Raw genomic sequence first — 21,697 nt, 5'->3', positions numbered from 1 at the left:
AAATATGGTGGCTATGCTCAGCAACACTAAATCACGTCAATAGAGGTTAGATAACACCTAAAACTTTGTATGCAAACAAAATGTTTTATGCCGATCCCAAGGAACTATGATTCACGGCTTGCAATGTAAACGTTAAATTGCCTCCTGGACAGCAGTGGCAAGAGTTCAGGTGCTAAGATTCTTTTCATAAACTAGTGAAAATGATAGTATCAATAAAATCTCTTCTTATTGCTGAGGCTGTTTCAAGTCTCTATTCATTTACTAAAGATATCACAAATAACACCAATTTTTTATGACTTAAAAGGCTATTTTAAAACATTTGCTGCTTTCACTCTGATAGCCTTTTTGAATCAAATAGAATTAAAATTATCAATTAAACATTATATGAATTATTTAGTCAATAAACAATCAGTAGCTCAAATGCTAGGTACTACAGGCCATTAAGAACTATTTCCATACTTAGAAAGAGTTTGTAATAGCCATTTGAGATATGAGGTGCTAAAATTTATAAAGGTTTAAACCTCCCGAATTGCAAAATCTGTCTTCTGTAGAAGGGTTAAACTGAAAGATGAAATCTGTATATGTAGTGATTTTTTAAACTACACAAACGAACATCTAGTAATGGATTGTAGTTTACTGCAAGATCTTCGACAGATTTTTTGTAAATGTTTTGCTTTTAAAATATTTGATTTAATTTAAAGTGTAATTCTGCTTTGAGTTTCTTAATTACTATGGAATATTCTGTTGCTGGAATATGCCATCCATGTGTATTTTTTAAATGCTTTTAAAAATTGCATTTAGCTACTTTTAAAATTGTTTAACTGTTTTAAAGACTAAGGGCCTGATTTAGAGTTTGGTGGAGGGGTTACTCCGTCACAACAGTGATGGATATCCTGTCCGCCAAAATCTAAATCCCACTGGATGAAATGGGATTTATATTTCGGCGGATGGGATATCCGTCACAGTTGGGACGAAGTAACCTCTCCACCAAATTCTAAATCAGGCCCCATGTTGTTCTAAAAATATATAAGACCAAAAGGTATACACTAGACTCAGCATAATGTATCCTACATACTAATGGTGACAGCATAATTTTGATTTAGGATGTTGGAGTGAACAGCCCAACACTAAGTATGAATGCCTCACTGTGTACGGAGAGGTCTTCTTAAAAATGCCCTGGAAAATCAATACCCACAACCAAATAGTATACTGCTCCCCTCCTCCCACGACTGATAGTCATGAAGGATAAAATTGTCATACTTCCTCCTTCTAGACTGAAGTTAACCCTCTCTCCGTCCATTAGTATTAAAAATCTAATCTGGATACCCACACATAACCGAGACACTAATGTGACTACACTAAATTAATCTCTTTCTCAATTAGTGTCCAGAATAATATCAGTTACACTTCTAGTATACCAAATAGCAGTTCCTCTCATACATTAATTCTTGGAAAGCAGATCAACTTGATCAAAGAACTCTTTAAATTATGAGACACTTGTTGCCATAAAAGTAGCATGCTTTCATGGCATAATCCACATAATTCCAAATTATCTTCCTCTATTCTCAGACCCTAACAAGCCACAAAAACAGGAGATATACACCGTTCAAACCCTTCCAAGGGCTATCCAAGATATGATGTCAGTGACACTTTCCGTTCCTTACATGGATCTTAAACATCTCTCCTCCTCAGCAAAATATACCTCACTCACACTTTGAATGAAAAGCCCTAGAGATAACCTTCAAGAAATTACAGATGGCTTTTTCTATATGATACCAAAGTGTAGCACAACACATCTGTGAGATAAACATACACACATAAGCGGACAGTGGCATTCAAGTTACATACAATGACTCAGTCACATGGAAACTCATCAAAATCTGTAAACTGTCATCTCTCAAATGCCTAATTATTGAGGTTTTTAATACTTTATCAAAACACCTGAAATGTAACATCTCTCCTTATCTGGAAAAACACCATATTTTTGGAGAGATGATTCAGCACATCTCAGATTAGCTTTTTATCATTCCATATGAATAATCATTGGATTTTTATGACATTTTGCTTCCAAAAAAATAATATTGAACCCGGGGGAGAGATGGGATCTGGGACTTAGCATAATTCAATTCCTTCAGGATTACAGGAGTCCATCTGCTCAACCTAGAACTCCCACATTTGATAAGTGTGAACTTGAGGGGAAGTGGGAAGCCTTACACACAGTCCTGCCTCTTAAAAGTGTCAATTGTTTCTTTAGCAGCTAACCCTAGCCACAAAGTGTTTAGTCACACAAATTTGACTATAGAGGAATATTGTCCTCACACTGAATACTCAGTTTGGCAAGAAATACCACAGAAATTTAGATATCAAGCTTTGCCAATGTTTTCATCAATTTTGTGCATCTTTTCATCTTTCCATGTTGAAGGCATCAGTCAGGAAACAACAGAATCCTGGTGTTTCAAAAAGACCTTATGAATGTCAGCACAACTGCTTCCTAAACCACCAATTAGCAGATCAGGGATGGGGCATTTTTACTAAATTTTATGTTGTCATAAGAGATGACAGGAGAAAATGATGGTTGAGGTCAAAAGCGCAGTGAGAAGGAACTTATGAACAGTCAATGTCATGGAGCGGTCACACTTATACGTGACATATCTAGCAACAATCGATTTCGCTTACTCCATTTCAAATTTATACACAGGACATACATGACCCCGCCAATGCTCTAAAATACAATTTCCACAAGAGCTTCAACCTGCCCTAAGAATAAAGAACTATAGGTTACAAATTTTCATGTAGTATGAGATTGTCCACAGATAGCAGATTACCACAAGAAAGCAGTGGACATGTATGCACAACATACACAAATCATGAATCAATTGCTCCTACAGACATGTCTGTTAGGTATACATGCCATTAACCTAAAAAATAAAGTCAAGAATAGATTTGTTCAGTTTACACTGCTATTGACAAAGAGCTCTAGAATCTGGACAGTTCGGCTAAAGATACTGCTGAATGGACTCCGGTGGAAGAAATCAAAATGAAACTAACCAGAACAGATGTGAACCTGCAGGAGGACCTAGATATTTGAAGACCACTGACTAGGGACTTGATCTACCTACCTAACACAAGATTCCAATGAACCGAACATAAGATCATGGTAGCTAAAACATTAAATGCATGATACAGAGTTTGGCGATGGGCTACTCCATCACAAACAAGTTTTTAGCGTGATGCTAAATACATTTTATGTATTTATTGGTAGGCAAACCATTTCAGTCAGAAATGCTGTACACGAGAACATTTGTGGAATGTAGGAGACGTATGGCTGGAGTGACAAAATACAAAACAAACAAAATAAACACAAGCAGTAACAAAAATGAACATAAATACTTATTTGTACGTTAGGAAGAAAGACAACAGACACATATGTCTAAATCTGCTACAGTATACCAGCACCAACATTCATATTTACAATGAATGAAGACAGAGGTAGGTGATGACCACTCTTTCCCTTGTAGTATTAGTAAATTACTCCTCAGACCTTTTTTTAATATCTGGATTGATGTGCATGCTCAGATTACCAGAGGAAATGAGGGGATCTGCACGATGAATTGATGGGAAACTAGATTTAGCTCAATAAGGTTCAGGTCATGATAGACTAATTGAATTGGTGGAACGTAGGTTGCAGGTGGAAGTGTAGTGGGTTAGTCTCAAATGAGATAAGTGCTATGTAGCCTTCAATACAAGTATCAGCAGTTTGTAGAGGGCTCCTATTCGGATGGTGAGCCTACCGATTTGATAACAATAATCAAAGGTAGACATGTTCTTTGGAGGTTGTATAGGTATTGATGGCGAAACAAAAAAACATAGGGAGGAAGGAGTACTGAAGGAGGACCTCTTGTAAATTACAACAGTAGTCTAGCTTACAGAGTACTAATGATGTTCTCAGTGCATTGGTGTTGTGGAATGGGATGGAGAGACGGTTTATCTACCTAGAACTTGGTAGCATGCTGCTGTGGAAAGGGGGGGGGGGGATGAAAGATTCCAGGAACATGGATGGCTTTAAGACAATATCAGGTTTTCTGGGAGAGGAGGAGAAGGTCAGTGATTTAGGAAAGAAGCATATTTAGTTTGATAACAAAACAGGTGAGGAGGAGAAAGGAATGTGAGTGAGTAATCTGCAATTAGTCTCTTTCAGAACAGGCATTACTGAAGGTAAGTAACTTGTCCTTCTAATAAAGGCTTCTAACCACAGGTTCCTCACCTTGAGAAAACATACCAAAATAGTACCTCCCCAGTTGGTGGGTCTGTGGAATGACTTAAAACAGTAAATCCTGCAGGTCAGATCAGGTGAATTGCCCGTCTTGCCAGACCTGGCTACCAGGCAATCGTGCTTTATGAACGTGTAGAGGGAAGCCCACGTAGCAGCCTTGCAGATGCCTAAAGCTGGCTCACCACCCACGGGTGCAGTGTTATCAGCCTTTGCTCTGGTGGAATCAGGCTATAAGCCTTTCAGGGGCTGCTGCTTGTCTAGCCCAAAGCAGATCTTTGTGCACAAGACAATCCAAAGGGAGATGCTTCTTTTTTGTACAACTTTCCCCTTTTTGGCTCCGGAGAATCCCACAAAAAGCGGACTCTCCAATTGATGGTCTTTGGTCCGATAGTTGTAAAAACTGAGAACCCTCTAAGAATTAAGACAGTGAAGCCAATCCTCTCCCTTCAAGAGATGTGGTGTAGCGTAGAAAGACAGCAAGGTGACAGATTGCCCTATATAGAAGGGCATGACTAACTTTGGCAGGAAAGTCACTTTTGTACAAAGAACCTGTCTGTCCAGGAAGAATGATGTGAATGGCTGCTGAACGGACAAAGCCTGGAGCTCAATTGACTCACATAGCAGAGTGACTGCGGTGAGGAACAGTGTTTTTATGATTAGCAGGCATAAGGAGCAGCTGTGCATTGGGTCAAAAGGAGGGCACATCAAGAAGGTGCGTCCAAATTATTGTCCCACTGTGTCTTACAAAAGATGTTGGCAGGAACATGTGGATGAGTCACTCATCACAACAGGTGATTTGGAAAAGGGATGGCTGATAGGGCGACAATGGAAAGGCTGAAAGGGTCAAAAGATAATCCATAACTCATGCCGCAGCAAGATCATGTTGAACAGAGAGACAAAACAACAACATTTCAGTCTTCTGTAAAGGCTGAATGTCATGGGAGGCACACCAGGCAACAAACCTTCCCACTGCACCACATATGCAGTCTGAGACAGGCAAGGGAAACAAACTACTTCGGGAGGAAGATCAAAGGAAGTCATTTGTTGCCATTCAATCTCCACACACTTGGAGGTGTAAGTTGTCCAGGCTCAGGTGCAAGGCCTGGCCATGCTGCTACGACACAAGGTCCTCCTGAAGAGGCAACCAAATCAAACAACATACACTCATGACCATAAATTCCAGATATCACAGTCCCCTAGCTCATTTCGGAGCCACTAGGATGACTTGAGCCCAGTCCCTCTTTATCTTTTTCAGTACTCTATGGAGTAGAGGTAGGAGCAGAAAGGCATAGAGGAATTCCAAGCCCCAGTGCAGGTGAAAGTTGAAAGGCGTCTCCGAGGGAGAATTACCTATGAAACTCGTGTGAAAGCATTGACACTGCATGTTCTCCCCAGTGGCAAAAATATCGAGCCAGGGTTCTACCAATTGTTGAAAGATGCCCTGTGGCAAGTAAGAGTGTTACTGCTGTTTGTGATCCTTTAGGCAGCATCAACTGAGTTTGTTGGCACTGGCATTTAAAGATCCTCCCAGGTGATGGGCTTACAGGGAAATGCAGGGAGCGCTCAGCCTCCTCCAGGGACGTAGAGCCTCCTGGCACTGGACCCACAACCCCACGCCATCCTGACTGCTGCAGCACCAGTTGATGTTGAGACGGGTCTCTGCCAGGCTCCAGAGCCTACTGATCTCCACCTCTCCCAAATGATCTCCCCCAACCTAACAATGTTGCATCCATCACAACTGTCAGCTCTGGGTGAGGCAGGGAGAGGGGTGAGCCACCAGCCAAACCGATATCTAACAGCCACCATTGCAGAACTTTTGCAGTCTCCTGGGACTCCTGGATGGAGTCCAAAAGGTTACCCTGGAGTTGAGCCACTGAGTCTTCAGATCCCACTGCAAAGCCTGCATGTGCCACCTTGCGTGGACCAGAAGTAGGATGCAGAAGGCCAAGTGGCCTCAGAGCCACTCTCACTGAGACCCAAGTGAAAGACTGAACATCAGGGTTACAGACCAATTATCCTGGACTCAGTGAGGCAGAGGGAAGACTTGGAAGCATACCATATCTAGGATGTCCACGATGAAGGGAAGCATTTATTAAGGAGTCAGGTGTGACTTTTCCATGTTGATGGAAAAGCCTAATGATGTCAACCGGTTGGCTATTGTCTGGAGGTAGGAATAGCTGTTTGAGGCAAACCCAACTTCAGCAGCCAGTTGTCGAGATATGATAAGCCTAGTATTCCCACCCTCTGCAGATAGACTGCGACTGCCACCATCAACTTTGTGAACACCTGAGATGCACTGGTACAGCCAAAGGGGAGCACGAAGAACTGAAAGTGCTCTTGGCTTACCTGAAACGGCAGGTAGTACCTGTGGGGTTGCAGGATGGGGAAATAGGCATCCTGCAAATCCAATGACAGAACTTCTGCCAGCGTGAGCTTTTTGAACCTGTTCTTCTAGAGGAAGAAGATCAGAGGATGCAGATTTAGGATAGCGTGAAGATCTAGGATTGGGTAACGGTCTCTGTCCTTTTTCGGCACCAGGAAATAACTGGAGTATGAGCTGGACCAGATCTCTGTTGCTAGCACCCACTTTATTGTTTGACTGGCCAAGAGAGCTCCTCGGAGTATGGACAAATGGTTCTCCGTGAAATGGGTGGCATATCTGAGGGACGTGACTTGCAGTAACAGTGTTAGTCCTGATCTCCCTTTGGTCGGATGTAATGTTCCTCCACCCTGGAAAGTCAAAGGTGATGCAACTTACCACCAGGCAATCTTGTGCTGCTGAGAATGACTTAAAGCAGTTTTGCGACAGCTGTGGGAGAGGGGGGTGACTGTGGTTTAGGTAAAACTTTGCCCCCTGGGGCTTGAAGGCTGATGTCCTGATCGTCTGCCTCTACCTCAAAAGGACTAAGCCACCTGCTGCTTTTGAGGCAGATTCTGGCACTGCTTCTGTTGGTATCCCCTTCCTAGGCCTCTAAAGGCTCAAAATTGTGGATGAGAACTGGGGCACCAGAGGAGCGCGGACAAGAGAGTGTGCCATTGCCTTGCTGTTTATAAACCGCTCAAGGGCGGAATCTGCATTGTCCTGGTAGAGACAGATCTCATCGAAGGGCATGTCTACCAGAGACTGTTGGACGTCGCTAGATAATCTCATGGAGCAGATCAAAGCGTGGTGCAGACTGCTCTACCCAGGCAGCCAGTAGTGACCAGGCCTGATCTCATGGAGTACTTCACAGCATCTTGGCTATCTTCAATAAGACAATGCAGGTTTGGTCGAATGTCTTCTAAGATGGCTGGCAAGATGTCCGCCACCATGTCCCACAACATGTGTGGGTGCATCCCCAGGATACAGGTAGTGGTGACTGACCTTAGTGCAAGGCTGGGAAAGAAGAACATCCTTTATGTAAAGGTCTCCATGCATTTCAAATATGTGGCAGACTGGTTGAAAAACACATTAGGGTTTAATCGGCAAGTGGAAGCCTCTACCACTAAGCTCTCGAAAGAGGGATGTTGCAGGGGGAAGGCAGGCAGGGTCCCCCAGTGCAGACCTGTGCTGCCATGCAATCTGCCTTTTGATTGATGGTCAAGATCCTAGTTTTGATGAGGTGCACAACTGTGTTTTTCAATACCTCAAAGGGGTTTTTGCATGGTTTGCCCTGGGTGTAACACCCCAGTAAGAACATTAGTCTTGACTTCAGTCAATTGGATAGTCAAATCTAGGACTTCAGCTGCTCTCCTGATCACAGTAGTTAAAGGAGGCAGACTCTACAGCTGGTGAGGTGAATGTAGGTCAGCGTCAGACAAGGTGTCTAATCAGCTGGCATCCTGCAGGTCATAAAATAGGTTTTCATTGTTGTAGAGAGGTGATTGATCATCATCTTCATAGTCATGTTTCCCGTGTAGAAGTGACTCAGGATCAGACATTGGATAAGGGCAGATTCTGTGCAACGTCAGTAGAGGCTGCACCTGGTTCACATTGGAGTCCAAAATGACTAAAGCCTCACCCTGCAGCATTGGCTACATCGGTGTCAACATTGATGATCGGTCTGTGACGGAGGCTGTGGTACGACATGAGGTGTGGGGTGTTGCATCTAGCCCGAAGGCGGAACCGATCTTGGGTGAGGGATAGTGGCTCAGTCAGGGACAAATCCACCAGCACTAAACTGAATGACGGCCACTTCAGATCTTTAGGGCATGGAGACGCAAAAGTTGGACCTTCTGAATATTCAGTCAATGATCTCTCAGAGTTCCCTGATTTCTTGTGGCATCACTGCAGGGACAGGTACTGGGGGACAATGGAATCAAACTCTGAATCTGTTCCGGGGTTGGCAACAGAGTTCACAGCCACGAGGTACCCAGCATGTCATGCTAGTCAGAATGGTGGGAGTTGTGGGATGAACTGCAGCTGTGTTTGGACCGTGTGTGCTTCTTCTACTTTTTGGACTTACCTGAAGATGGTGACTGAGGCATATTGGCCTTAGGAGCACATCCGCACCCTTGACTTCGACCAAGACTGTTCCGTCTATGACTTTATTCTGTGACGCTCCAAGATTTTCACATGGTCATAGACCAATTTATGAACGCTTCTAGTCCCTAGGGAAGGACCGCCAAATCCATAAGCCCCAGTGCTTGGTCTCGCTCCAACGCACTAGGCTGGGCTGCCAAATTCCATCGCACTCAAAGCGCACCCTGGCCCCCGCAGCATTGGCTGTGTGCAGGTCACACCCAGGCCAAGGATAGGCCCGTCTGTGCCAAGGGCGGGCCAGCCGGCACCCATCCACCAGCCAAACAAGCTGAGCTGGGCCACCCCTCTAACAGCAGCTACCTGGGGTAAGCATGGCCATCCTGCGCTTGGGCTTTTGGTGGCAGAGCCTGCACATCTGCCTCTTGTCTCTAGGGAGGAGCAGTCTGCTCTAGGCTGATTATAGTCCAGGAGAGGGTCTGGACACAAAGTGCATTTTGATACTCTTGAATTGCTCATGCTGGGGTGTGGTTAAGTTGCAGTCAAAGGATTTATTTGTAAAAAGTGCATTAATTCTTGACAGGTTAGCACTCTGATTCTAGTACACCATGGACAAACGCAAAGCAACGGGTGAGCTACCCTTCCCTATAGACCTACAAGCATAGACGCCATGCTTGAGCAGGCCATAGGGGTTGTCTCAAACGAAATAGTTTTGACAAAGTAAAGACTGTCTATGGAAGCAGGGAGAGGAACAAATGAGTCAGGGGTGGGGAGGCGGGAGAGACAGCCCGTGACAACAGCATGCTGGAGGTTGCACCATCCGATTCAGTAACAGAATGTACCCTAAGGGAGGGTAATGGGGGACTTGCACACAGTTCCGAAAGACCCATGAAAAGGGACAAGACGGGTGAGGTTAACCTCTTTGTTTGGCACCCCCATGTTCAACTAGAGTCGACTCATCTCTGAACCCGCTCCCAAATGCAAGAGGCCTAACATTAGAACATCTTGTGCATTTCATTAGTTCAGACTTATAAGGTGCTCAGTGGGGCGGTGTTGGAAGCATTGACCATCAAGGAAATATACAGAAAATTTGCTGAGATTTCACAAGATCAACTAACCCCAATTAAATAAAGTCTGGCTGCCTTGGAAGCACAATCGACTATTCTCTCTAAGGCCTGAAGCCCGTACACTGGCAGAATGATTCTAATCTGGGCGTCACTGAACATGCTTGCAGCTAAAGGCCAAAGGGCTCAGCGGCAGAAGTATGTCCCCATGGAACTTTTGCCATCCATCTACAGTAGCAAAGATACTGAAGCATTGTGAGGTGAGGTCATCTGCTCTGACTAGCATTTCAATGCTACTCTGAGTTATTTTTATAGACCCTTTAACTAGATACCACATCTGTCTCCCTGTAACATTGCTTCTCAGTCGAACTTACTAGCTAATGATAGGTATGCACCGCTTTCGGGACTTAACAAGATTAAGTGGCTTAGTGTGACAAGGTCTCAAGGTGAGATTATCTCCACAGCTGAGGGGATGGCTTCACCCACCCAGCAAAACCCTGCTCAGCCTACCTTTATTAGTGTAACCGCTGAACAATCCTCGCTAGTGTTTGACTCTGGGTGCCCACGTTTGAGCTTCAGCTCTCCAGCCATTACTGTAAAACACCCTTTCCTGAACGTATTAAGCTGGAACATTGCTGGAATCGCCACTAAGATGAAGCATTCAGCATGGAAAGAATTTGTGACATTCTGCATTTATTTCAGGAAACATGGGAGGTCAACACTATTGCTTTTGATGGGTTTGTATGTTTTAGTGCACCTGTCTCTCTGGAGGTTTGTCAGTGTGGATTAAGCTGTCCCTGGGTGGTCGTGTAGAGGCTGTAAATACTCTTAGCTCTGACTTTCAAGCAGTTGGGCATGGCTTGATAGAGCCCCTAACTCTAGATTTCCTGTCTTATTTGAGTTCATTAATTCTATGGTGGAGAAGGCCTCTAGCAAGGGCCAGCAACTGTACTTATGTTTGGCAGGAGATTTTACTACAAAACTGCAAAGTTCAGGACAGGGGAAAGGAATACTGGGTGTTGGTGGGCCAGATCAGTGATGAAATGAAGAAGTTGGGTTTTTTGGCAGCAGCTAGTTTGCATAATGTACTGGATGTGGCTGGCACAGGTGATCTGGGGCTACCCACGTTTCGCAGGGGGGAGTTGGGGGTGGACCAGTCCTTCCGATATCGACTACATTTTTATCTCCCAGAATTTAATGGATTTACTGAATAGCAGTAGCATTATTGGCTCTGATTTTAGCGACCATACTCCTTAGTGGTATCTTCGATCCTGCTATTTAGGGAGTCATTGTTAGTTGACGCCAGGCTCTGTAATTTGAACACATTAACTGATGGCCTTAGGCTGGTTTGGAAGCTTTCCGATCCACCCCAAGCTTTAGGTAGAGTTGTGGCTGGAAATATGTAGCACATCTTGAATTGCTAGGACGATGATGTGACATATTTGGGGATAGTTGCATCTTTCTAACCTTTTTTTTAATCATGGGATTAGGCTGTCTTTTCTTGAACCTTATATAGTGGCGCATGCCGAACTGCGCTAGTTGGATGATTGTTCAGTGGAGAACTGACAATTGCGTAAGGCCCTTAACTCTATTCCAAGGGATCCTGGGGCAGTAGCTACCTTCCGGAAGTGCTACAAATTTGTTACAACAGGCGCTGGAGGGCAGTTATTACTCAGCAGTGGGATACATTAGCCCATGCCGCTATAAGAACAGCAGATCTTTTTGGAGAAGGTGGCAAGTTTGAGATCATTAAATCGACATGTGTCCCAAACCAGCTGCCATATTGCCGGTGCTAATAGCGTGGCTCATTTTTCCCAGATTTATGCTGATGTAGAGGCTGATCTCCTAACTATGGATGTTGCGGGCATGGTGATACAAGTAATCTTGCAGGAAGTTACTGCAGCAATATACTGCAAAGTGCAAGTGGCAACTTTCCTGGTCCAGATGGGGTCCCAAATGATTTAAGTAAATGTGACATCTGGATCTCTTAGTTCAAAATTGTATTGATCTGGGCCCCAAATACTACTGTTACTTTTATGAGTGTTTACGGCCCGGAGCCAAGTTCTAAATGTCGGGTGTTGGAGCGCCTAGCGTGGGATAGATCGCAAAGACACTCAACCAGCCAACAATATGCTAACTCTTGAACAAACCAAGTGGAATAATGCTCTAGGCGTCCAAACAAAAACCCAAAAGGGGACAAGAAAATATTTTGAACACCAGGACTTATGGCTCTTCAACACGATTTAAGCACTTTACGTTGCCATGAGATGGAGAAATGCTCTCTGAGTCTACTGTTAACTCACAATTAACTTCATATGAGTTATGGAGCAATTTGACAATATTTATCTTTAAAAACACTAATTAGACAGTACAATTTCTGATCGTAGTTGTCACAAAAAGGTCACGCTAACACAAACATGTCTGTGCTCATAATAACAGATGACTCTGAATAACTCCAATACAAAAGGTTGTTTGTTCTTAAAGACAAACTAATCAACATACCCCTCTTCCCCACCCGCCACTTTTCTATATATTATATCTAAAGATTGCTCTCTGCTGATTTCTGTCTCAAGGGGCAGTGAGCAGGGCCAGGGTGGACATTTCAATCCACCCTGTAGCCAGTGCCTTAATGGAGGTATCAAATAAGGCTCTTCGTGGGATTATGGGGTCTTGTGCACCCGCTCATGTGTTAACAGCTACCATCACTTCACTTTTTACTTAAATAAGATGGACACACAAAACACTGGCACCCTAAAAAAGAGTAGAATAGCATTTCAGGGGGAAAATCAACAGTGACAAAGACCAGGGCAAACCTTTATACACCAGGGCAGTGTTTGGGAATCCAATCTACTTCCCATTTCCAGGACTGCCTCGCTTGGGCTGTAGATGCATGAAATGGGGCATCAGATAGGTAATCCGACTAGGTCATGGGTCATGACCCTCCATGGCAGAGGACGACCTGAGACTATGTAGAACCTCTCTAGAATACAAAGGAACAACCAAAGTGTGAACCTATGGGAATCTGTACCCAGCACCAGCTAAACGCCTTACCCTTGTGAATGCAGGCTTGTAATGCACTCTGTTAAACAATGGGCAGTCACACCCTCAAGTTAACATTTTGAAATACATGTCTGCATTGGAAAGAAACAAACTTCTTCCACATTAACTAGGAACTCCCACTGACTCCACTCTACCTTGCACAGAAACCACTAAAGGATGAAGAGATTTCCAATACCTGCTTTCTACAAAAAGTGGGTTGAATTATTGCCTCTCGTGTTTAAAGCTTAACTACCTCAAACATCAAGCACAGAGGATTTAAAGACGACTGAAAAGTCAGATCCCTGAACACTCTTAATGCACTTGAATCACCGGTCTTCCTTTGCTTTAGTCAGTCTACCCTCTCAATGTGCCTCATCCTCTGAAATTCTAGAGTTGTTGAAGCATCTGAAAAAAATGGCACCAAGTATTTTATAAAAACTGGAAATAAAATAAACACATCATACCCTCAACGAAATGGAAGCCAAGATCCGCCTATTTTTAATATCTAAAAGAAGGCGAGCGAAAAACAAAAACTCCTTTGTTAAAAGCTACAGCAAAAATGTTCATATTTGCACATTCTTGCTGTGTTCCATTTTTTATTTGCTGAAGTTTGCCCCACTTTGTTAATGTTCGAAAATCAGCCACTATTCTAAATCTAATTGCCATGTGACTCTTCTGATATGGAGGTGATGGTAACTTACTAGTGTTAAGTGTCCGTGAAAACCAGAGATCAAGAGAACCGGGAACACAATATTTAGAGCAGCTCATTAGAAATAGTGAGAGGTATATAAATTCCAGTTAATATAGGACTAGAAGAGTTTTAGTTAGTCTGCGGGTAATAAATTAGTCGGCCTTGCATTATCAATCTCATTAGGGATACGACTCATCACGTCTCTGAAACTGGTTCCTAAAAGCAGCATAAAATATGAGAACTGTCTAATAAGAAAACTACCTAAGTCCCGGCTTAGCCCTTTCCAAGACATCCTCCATTCTAGAGGAAAATTCAACATCATTTCTCCTGTTCAATTTATAAAAAAAAATAAAAAATAAAAAGGGTCTTTCACATACCAAGCAATATGGCTTAATGTGCCCTTTATCTTGCACCAAAACTGAAAGCATCCAGTAAAAACTGCAACCTCTACTTCTCAAAACACCTCATTTCAAAAAACATATCCATCATCAAGCAAACCTTCTCAGGGAATGCACCTAGAACCTAGGATACCCTTCCTACGTGCCTCACTCCAATCTTCAACCCCAAACTAAAGCTTCGCCTATTTAACCTGTCCTAAGATCGCTCGTGCTCTTTATATCGGTAGATGATATAAACTTCCCTCTTTTGCATTGCCAAGAACTGCTGCTGAACTCACGTGTAAAAAAACCAAGTCATTGGCATCCCAACTAGACACATTATTTCAAATTCTTATCACCACACATAGGTTCAAGTGAGCTCCATACCTCCTTCGTGCACTAAACGCATAATGACCAAGTCCTCTTTCCAGCAACTGGTATTACAAATGTAGATTTCTTGCATATCTTATTATTGTAATGCTGTTCTCTCTGTATGTTTAGTCCCATCCAACTACAAATGTATGTATCATTTAAAAGCTAGAGAATTATACGGATACCAATCACAGATGCATTTGACTCACTAATGTATTTTTTACATAATGTTTTTTACACTTGGAGATGGCGTGCACGTTTTATCCAATTATCCCAGCAAGTAAAGCCCACTGCTATTCTTAAAAGTCTAGCAGCACTATACCAAAAACCCCAAAAGACAATAAGCATCTGTTGCCTAGAACCATTCACCTTGTTGATGCGACATCTGGCATTGACTCCATCACGCAGGCGAAGCGCAGGCGATGCTTCGTGGAACTTCAGCTTGGTATGTATTCACCTACACAGCAGAGAGGTATTCTACCACTCTGCGTACCCAGAGGTTACCAGGTAGTTGTTCACTCGCCTCCTGCTGAGTGCCAACACCAGCACCGACCACTGTGCAGATAACTCCCCGCATTCCTGAAATAATCACCGAGAACGTGGCTCGCAATATAACAATAACTCGTGTTTCATGTAGAGCTTCGTTCTGCACGTCGGAAAATGTCTAAATTCTCTATATACACAATGTACTGTTGCTACCCAATTTAATGCTGACAAAGTTACAGGCCTCTCAAGTCTGAGTTGGCCTTACTGGAATTCGAACTCATAGTCCAAAATCCACTCACTGAGCCACCCTGCCAGGCAGGTTACTTTTGACAGCCATGTTGCTCTTCACTGTTCTGTTGTCTTACCAGGCTCTCGTTTTGCTTGGAAATTCAGCGAACTCCCAGGCAATTAGTTTTACATTCCAGCATTGCAAGTCCATTGGAATGATGTATTAAGAGTCCTAAATCATGGAGACAGCAGGAATGATTTGTGTACGCCGTTGAAGTTTGTTTTGCTGAATATTTCTCACACGTTCAGATTATTTTATGAACAAGGCTATTACTTCAGCTCACTACTAAGCTCACTACTAAGGCACGTTGGATAAATGTTAATTTATCAGCATACCGTATACGATACAGATACATTAGAGACCACATAACAGAACATAATTGCATAAGAAAAAAGATGTAATTAATTCACATTCATGGAATTATTAAAATAGTGATTGATTAATCTTGCAGTGATACTTATGATGCCACAAAAGGAAATTAAAAGGGACAGTCATTTAACCCATTACATAAATACTGAGAAACAAAATGGACACTTGCTGAAGCAACAATATATGGTTAAATGGTATGCCTTGATTATGGCATTCTCTGTACAGGTTTGTATTACAACGCTTAATAATTCCATCTTGGGCACATCTTATTTTCCTGAGAACACAAACCATCATGTGAGAGAACAAGAATGATCTTGTGTTGAGGGTAACGCCGTTAAGTAGACCTCTGAATGAGATATAATGAATTATTTCAGCGATACCAATCCAATAATATTAGGAAGCATTAAAAGGATGATTTAGTATAAAGTACAAAATCCTGTAATTGCACTTGCCTTAAAAAGTGTCACGGTGATTTCAACGTTCTCAGGAACAGGCCACACCACAACTCCACGATAGGGATTTTTTATGCCAGGCTGCCAACTATGAGCCTGCGGAAAATGAAAGAACATATTTGATGCACGGCAGAAATCAAACAAAGAGATAAAGAGTAGAGAGGTTAGTTGGCTGAGACACACAAAAAGAGAAACAACCACACATTAACTACACAACCAAAAAAATAACCACTGCTAACCAACAGATCTGACCTGGTCAAGCTTGCGTGTTGCATTAGGCCTTGAGCCAACGGTGTTATCGGTACCACTTGGGGGGTGGGTTCTTATATGATTTATTGGCAAGGTATGGATGCACAGAGATGGAAAATATGTGATAGCAAGTCATAACTCTTTGCCATTTGTGTGTTACCACTCCATTCCCAAGATACCTTGATGTAAATGGACCTTTTTTTCATAATTTGTATTATAGTGAAATGTATTATTACAAATGACAATTCCAGTAAATATGATTATATAACTTGATGATAATTATAACGGTAATTATGGTTATATTAAGTAAACCAAGTAAAAAGTATACACTTTTAAAATCATTTATTTTTCCAGAGCTGGTGGTGAATGACAGTGCAGCATCATAAAGAGCGCTGAAGCACATCCTGTCCCTCTAATCCCCAGTGTATAATTCATTTATGGTCAAATGTCCAACATGGAGTTATGCTGACAAGCCCGCAGGACTACGCATCATGGAAAACTTTTCTAGAGGCAGCACAAGTAAGGATTCGCATTTCATTATTAGACATTGCGCGAAATGTGTAAAGCAACACGGTTCTCCAAGTATTTACCATAGGAAGTGCAGGAGCCTGTTTACTATGAATAGAAATTTACAGACTATTAAGTGAAAAGCTGAAGCAAGTGTCAGTGATGATGCTGGAACGAGGGAATGCACGAGTAAACGTTTAAACAAAAACAAATCATTAAAGTCAAATGTGTATGCTGACGAATGTATATTTTGTGTAAAGATAACATTTTACAAGGGAACATCAACGTGTGAGAAACCAATCAAAGCCACTGAGCTTCGAGTTAACAAAAGTCTTCAAGAGTGTGCAACCATTAATTGTGATTCAAAGATCTTAGCAGTTTGTAGAAGGGACATAATTGCTTCAGAAGACCATCATACATCTTGTTATAGGAACTATACAAGGGTTAAAGCAAAGGTCGAAGATCATGCATCTAGCAGTCAAACCCATGATCGTTACAAAAATATGAGAGATGAAGCACATGATGAACTATTTCAATACATTAGAACCGTGATTATTCCCAACAAATTGGTAATGCATGTGACTACTCTTGCTGAAGGGCTTGAAAACCTCATGACATGCAGAGGAATACAGGGAATAGGTGAATCAACCAAGAAGCATGTTAGAAGAAAATCTGACTCCGAGTTTAGTGATTGCCTCCACATATTCTCAGACAACGAAGGAAAATGATTGGCCCAATGTGATAGCCTTATGTTAGAGTGTGCTGTAAGAGAAAAACAGAGTTTGAAAAGAGAATTATCAGTTTTAAAGGTTAAGGCAGCAGACATGAACAAGAACGCTTGATCCAACATTATCGCACATAAGAAGAATGATAAAAACAAACTTGACATCAACACTATGGCCATATCACCTATCAGACTTTAGGAAAGATTAATTTACCCGATTACCTTAAATGATTCCTATTAGGACTTCTGACTGGAGATCCTGAAAACACAAAGACGTCCAAAAGTATTGCCTTACTTATGCAATCATTCAGTCAGGACATTTTATAAGCAGTCACAAATGGACAGCAGAAACTCCAAAGCTATTCTTGCTCCCATATGCTGTAAGAACGCACTCTAAACAGACTTGGTCATGGGATTTGATACAACTGGAAGAAAATGATATCGTCTTTTGTCTTCCGAAACTTGCTGCTACCTTAAATGAGAAAATTGTTCTTCCAGCCGATATTCAGCCTCATGTCTTCACTAACTTAGCAAGAGATAACATTGATAGGCTGCAAGAGACTTTTACTAACAAGGGGACAAGTCACTGAGTCAACGGTATAGCTGTGCAGTCCAAGGTGTTTGGACCACAACCTTTTAAAGCTCCTCTCCCAAGCACTGAGAAACAAAAGCAAAGAACATTGACCACCACAAATGCTGAAGATTTGTTCATGTTTGTTCCTGGTGAACGAGTTGGGCCTCAGCCATATGAAAAGTAACAAAGTCATGCCAGAATGTGTTGCTTAATTTAAGCTTGCTCAAAATAAGTACATGATATGGGTTGTTGCGAGATAAGATGCGAGCCTCGCACAGATAATACCAAGTTGGACAGGATTTAACATCTGTACTAGAGACCTAAGTAGCGTATCACACAATTCCATCAACTACTTGCCCACCATTAATGTCCCTGCAACTAAGTTGACAACTGTTTCTGAAATTCTTAAACAGTCAGAGCTGATAAGGGAATTGCTGCATTTGGAGAAAATTGTAGTGGTCATGGATCAAGCTCTCTGCACAAAAGCATCTGAGTTCGTGTGGAAGCATAAAGCAATGTATGACAGAATAATTCTTCGAATGGGCATCTTTAACTCCATTTGCAATGTCATGTTCATTATTGGAAAACGCTTTCAAGATGCTGGCCTTCACAACCTTTGCATTGAAGCAGACATGATAGCAGAAGGATCAGTATCATCAGTATTAGAAGGTCCATGCACCATCGTGCAGTTTGAGTACACAAGTGTGTGTATAAAGCTATGTTGCGACTGACTTGGTTGGAATTGATCACTTGGGTGGAGAAGAATTACGAAGAGAACATTTGGATGCTTTTCAGTTCAACTATCAGATGTTAATCCGTTTGGACTAATTCCGGTTGATCAAGCGATAGAAGTAACAGTCAACAAAGATACACAGACTGAGAGTGGTACGACAAGGTTAAACCTCAAGACGGGTGCTGTGAAAAGATTTTATATGACGGCTGAACACAGAAGCACCTTTTTGGGTCATATAAGAGAAATTATTCTGAATAACAGATCAGATCTTACTCACGCAAAGCTACATAAATCACAAATTGAAAAAGACGAAGATACTGTTACGAGAGCTGTTAGACTGGTTTAAAGCTGGACAACCCATTTGCCGAGCCACTGCAAAAAAGGCATTTCAAGACAAAGTATCCAACATAATGAAGGCGCATGAAATAGGTGAACAGTGAAACAGTGAAAATTATGCATATAATCTATATCAATATATAAAGAATACAATAAAGTTTCAATGTTATTGTTTTAAGGACTATATAGTTATTGTTGCAATTTTCCACCTCTAGGCATCCATACCTTGCAAAACAATTATGTTAGAACCCATCTCCCTGAATGGTACCAATGGCCTAAATTTGGGGTCCTGGCTCATGGTCTATTGGTTAATTAAAAAAAATACTTTACTACAGACGGATGCCATGAAAAAGAAAAAGGGAAAAAAGAAACAAAGCCATCACTCTTAGGTCGCTGCTGTATGCTTGCAGTACATTTTTTTTCCATTACTGAAAACATTACACATCATCTGTAGTTTTAATATAACAGTGCAAGTGCTTCTCATTAGGGTGTGGACTCAAAACAGGCATAGAAACCCTTTTTCAGTTTTAATTAGTATCACAGGAAAATATGATTCTTACTGGTTCAAAGAAAAGCTATTATTGGCTTTGAATTATGGTGAAATGAATACATATTTGAAATACACAAGAATGATTAAACAAGCATTTGCAATGTAATGGGTCTCGTGTTTGCTCGAGTTAGAGCTACTACAGTCGAAAATTTCTAACTGGACTTTTCTTGCCACATAAATTGAAAATGAAAAGTATAACAGTTGACATAAGCGAGCCGATTCAAAGCGACACAACATAAGCGAGCCGATTCAAAGCGACACAGCCGCCATGAGTGCGAAGGAGAGACACAAAAGGAAAAATAAGTTTGCTTGCAGTCAAACGTATCGGAAAACGTGCAATTATCTATGTAACAGGGTCGATGGCCAAGCCGGTAATAAAACTGCCCCAAGAGACAAACATAAGACATTTACCAATGATAACAAAAGATTTTTGAAAGGCATGAACGAGTGATAGTGAAGGGCGTGTGGTGGGCTTAGTTAAAAGCCCACAGATAGATTAAAACATGTCAGAGCGCTTGCACTCGACCAAAAAAGGATAAAGAATAACACCCAACTCATGTCTAGGGTAGCTAGTAACAGAATACTGTCAACACCGTTGGAGCTGTCAACAGGCAGGGCTGCCCACTCTCACTACTCCTGTTTGTGATGGTCGTGGAGCCCCTGGTGACCAAACTCAAGGAGCGCTACTCCGAACTTGCCAAGTGATATGTGAATCGGCACAACTATGCTGATGACATCACCCTCTACCTACGTGACCCCAATGTGAGCATAAATGCCATTCTACAGGAGTTTATGCAATTTGGTTCGCTATCTGGGACACACACTAATGGACAGAAATCAAGGATCTTTTACTTTAACCACTAATTCACTGCAACTTACACCAGACTATCCCGTACGGTGGTGCACAGGTGGAATCAAATATTTGGGCACTTGTATACATCGGGCAGAGAAACAATAATGCAAGCAAATTATGGCACCGCACTGAACACCATTAATAAACAGATCATTCGATGGGTCATGCTGCTTTTGTCACTTGCAGGGAATATTTGCATAATCAAACTGCTGTATTTATCCCTAAACTCTGCACTCCCGCTCACTATCGCCTTTTTCTCCACACTTAGGTCTCAGATGGTCTGTCTGGCATGGGTAGGTAAGCAACCCAGACTGAAATGGGAGATGCTTACACTGCCATTCCATTGTGGAGGGTTTGAAGCCCCCAGATATGGAAATGTACTATATGTGTGCCCAAGTGAACTATGCTTTTCACTGGTACCACCCCACTCCATTCCTCCCCCATCTGGCAGAAGAAATGGAAAGTAAGGCCCCGGTGCCCCTACCATACTTGATTTGGATGACCACTGGCTGATCTTCTAGAGAAATATCCATGATGGATTAGGGCTTGGGAGGAGTGAAGAAGGAGAGTGGGAGGGAAGTTGATATACTCTCCATCCTCCCGTTGAGCCATTATCCCCTGCTACCAGACACACATGAACAACTTCTAATGACCCAGCTTTGGGCAAAGGATTTGACGCTCGGGCGATCCATACAGACAAGGCACCTTTTTATCTTTAGCCAAGTTTCTAAGCGACCCTCCTGGCTCCCCTATTTGCACTTACCATTGCCTCAGTAGCAGCCCCACACTTGCCTCACCTGATTTTCCATCACAGACTTTAGTGTTGCCTCTCCCTGGACAAACCCTTAACTGACGCCTCCACAAAACATCTAAGTGCAACACTCTTATCAGGCTGCTCCGAAGGAAGTGCTGGTGCTGCCCCATGGAGCGAGACTGGGTTAGGAGAAGAATTTGAGAACGAGAGATTTCGGAAGAGGTGTGGTACTTCGAGCAGTGCACAGACTTTCATGATCTCCTCCAGCAGCGGATTTAGGATCATACATCATACATTTTTACATCAACGCAACTACACTCCTGTACAGTTTCGCACATTTGGACTGAGAGAGGATGACCTCTGTGTAGGATATGATACACATGATGAGGGGGTCTTTGATGTGGCTTGGTCGTCCACTAGACTGTATAAGCATTAGCATAGATCTGCTATGACAGAAGAAGAGGTGCGACCAGTCCCCCTGATGCCCCTGCTATGATATGTTGAGGATATAGTAGCCCACATGGAAAATTTGTGGCCCTAGCTCTC

The 21,697-nt window shown here is 42.4% G+C and overlaps 1 protein-coding gene across 6 annotated transcripts in view; it reads right to left on the bottom strand.

Moving 5' to 3' along the window:
* EHBP1 (EH domain binding protein 1) overlaps positions 1–21,697 on the bottom strand; it is a 1,526,717-nt gene that overhangs the window by 1,339,420 nt on the left and 165,600 nt on the right. For all 6 annotated transcript variants that reach the window (XM_069234213.1, XM_069234209.1, XM_069234211.1 and 3 more), the window contains exon 3: positions 15,872–15,967. In XM_069234213.1, the coding sequence (XP_069090314.1) occupies positions 15,872–15,967 (96 nt within the window). The remainder of the gene's footprint in view (positions 1–15,871; positions 15,968–21,697) is intronic.

The sequence above is a fragment of the Pleurodeles waltl genome, chromosome 5, assembly GCF_031143425.1.
Source record: "Pleurodeles waltl isolate 20211129_DDA chromosome 5, aPleWal1.hap1.20221129, whole genome shotgun sequence".
NCBI lineage: Eukaryota > Metazoa > Chordata > Amphibia > Caudata > Salamandridae > Pleurodeles > Pleurodeles waltl.
Note: the sequence above shows the minus strand (reverse complement) of the source record. Positions and strands in the feature narration are given on the sequence as shown.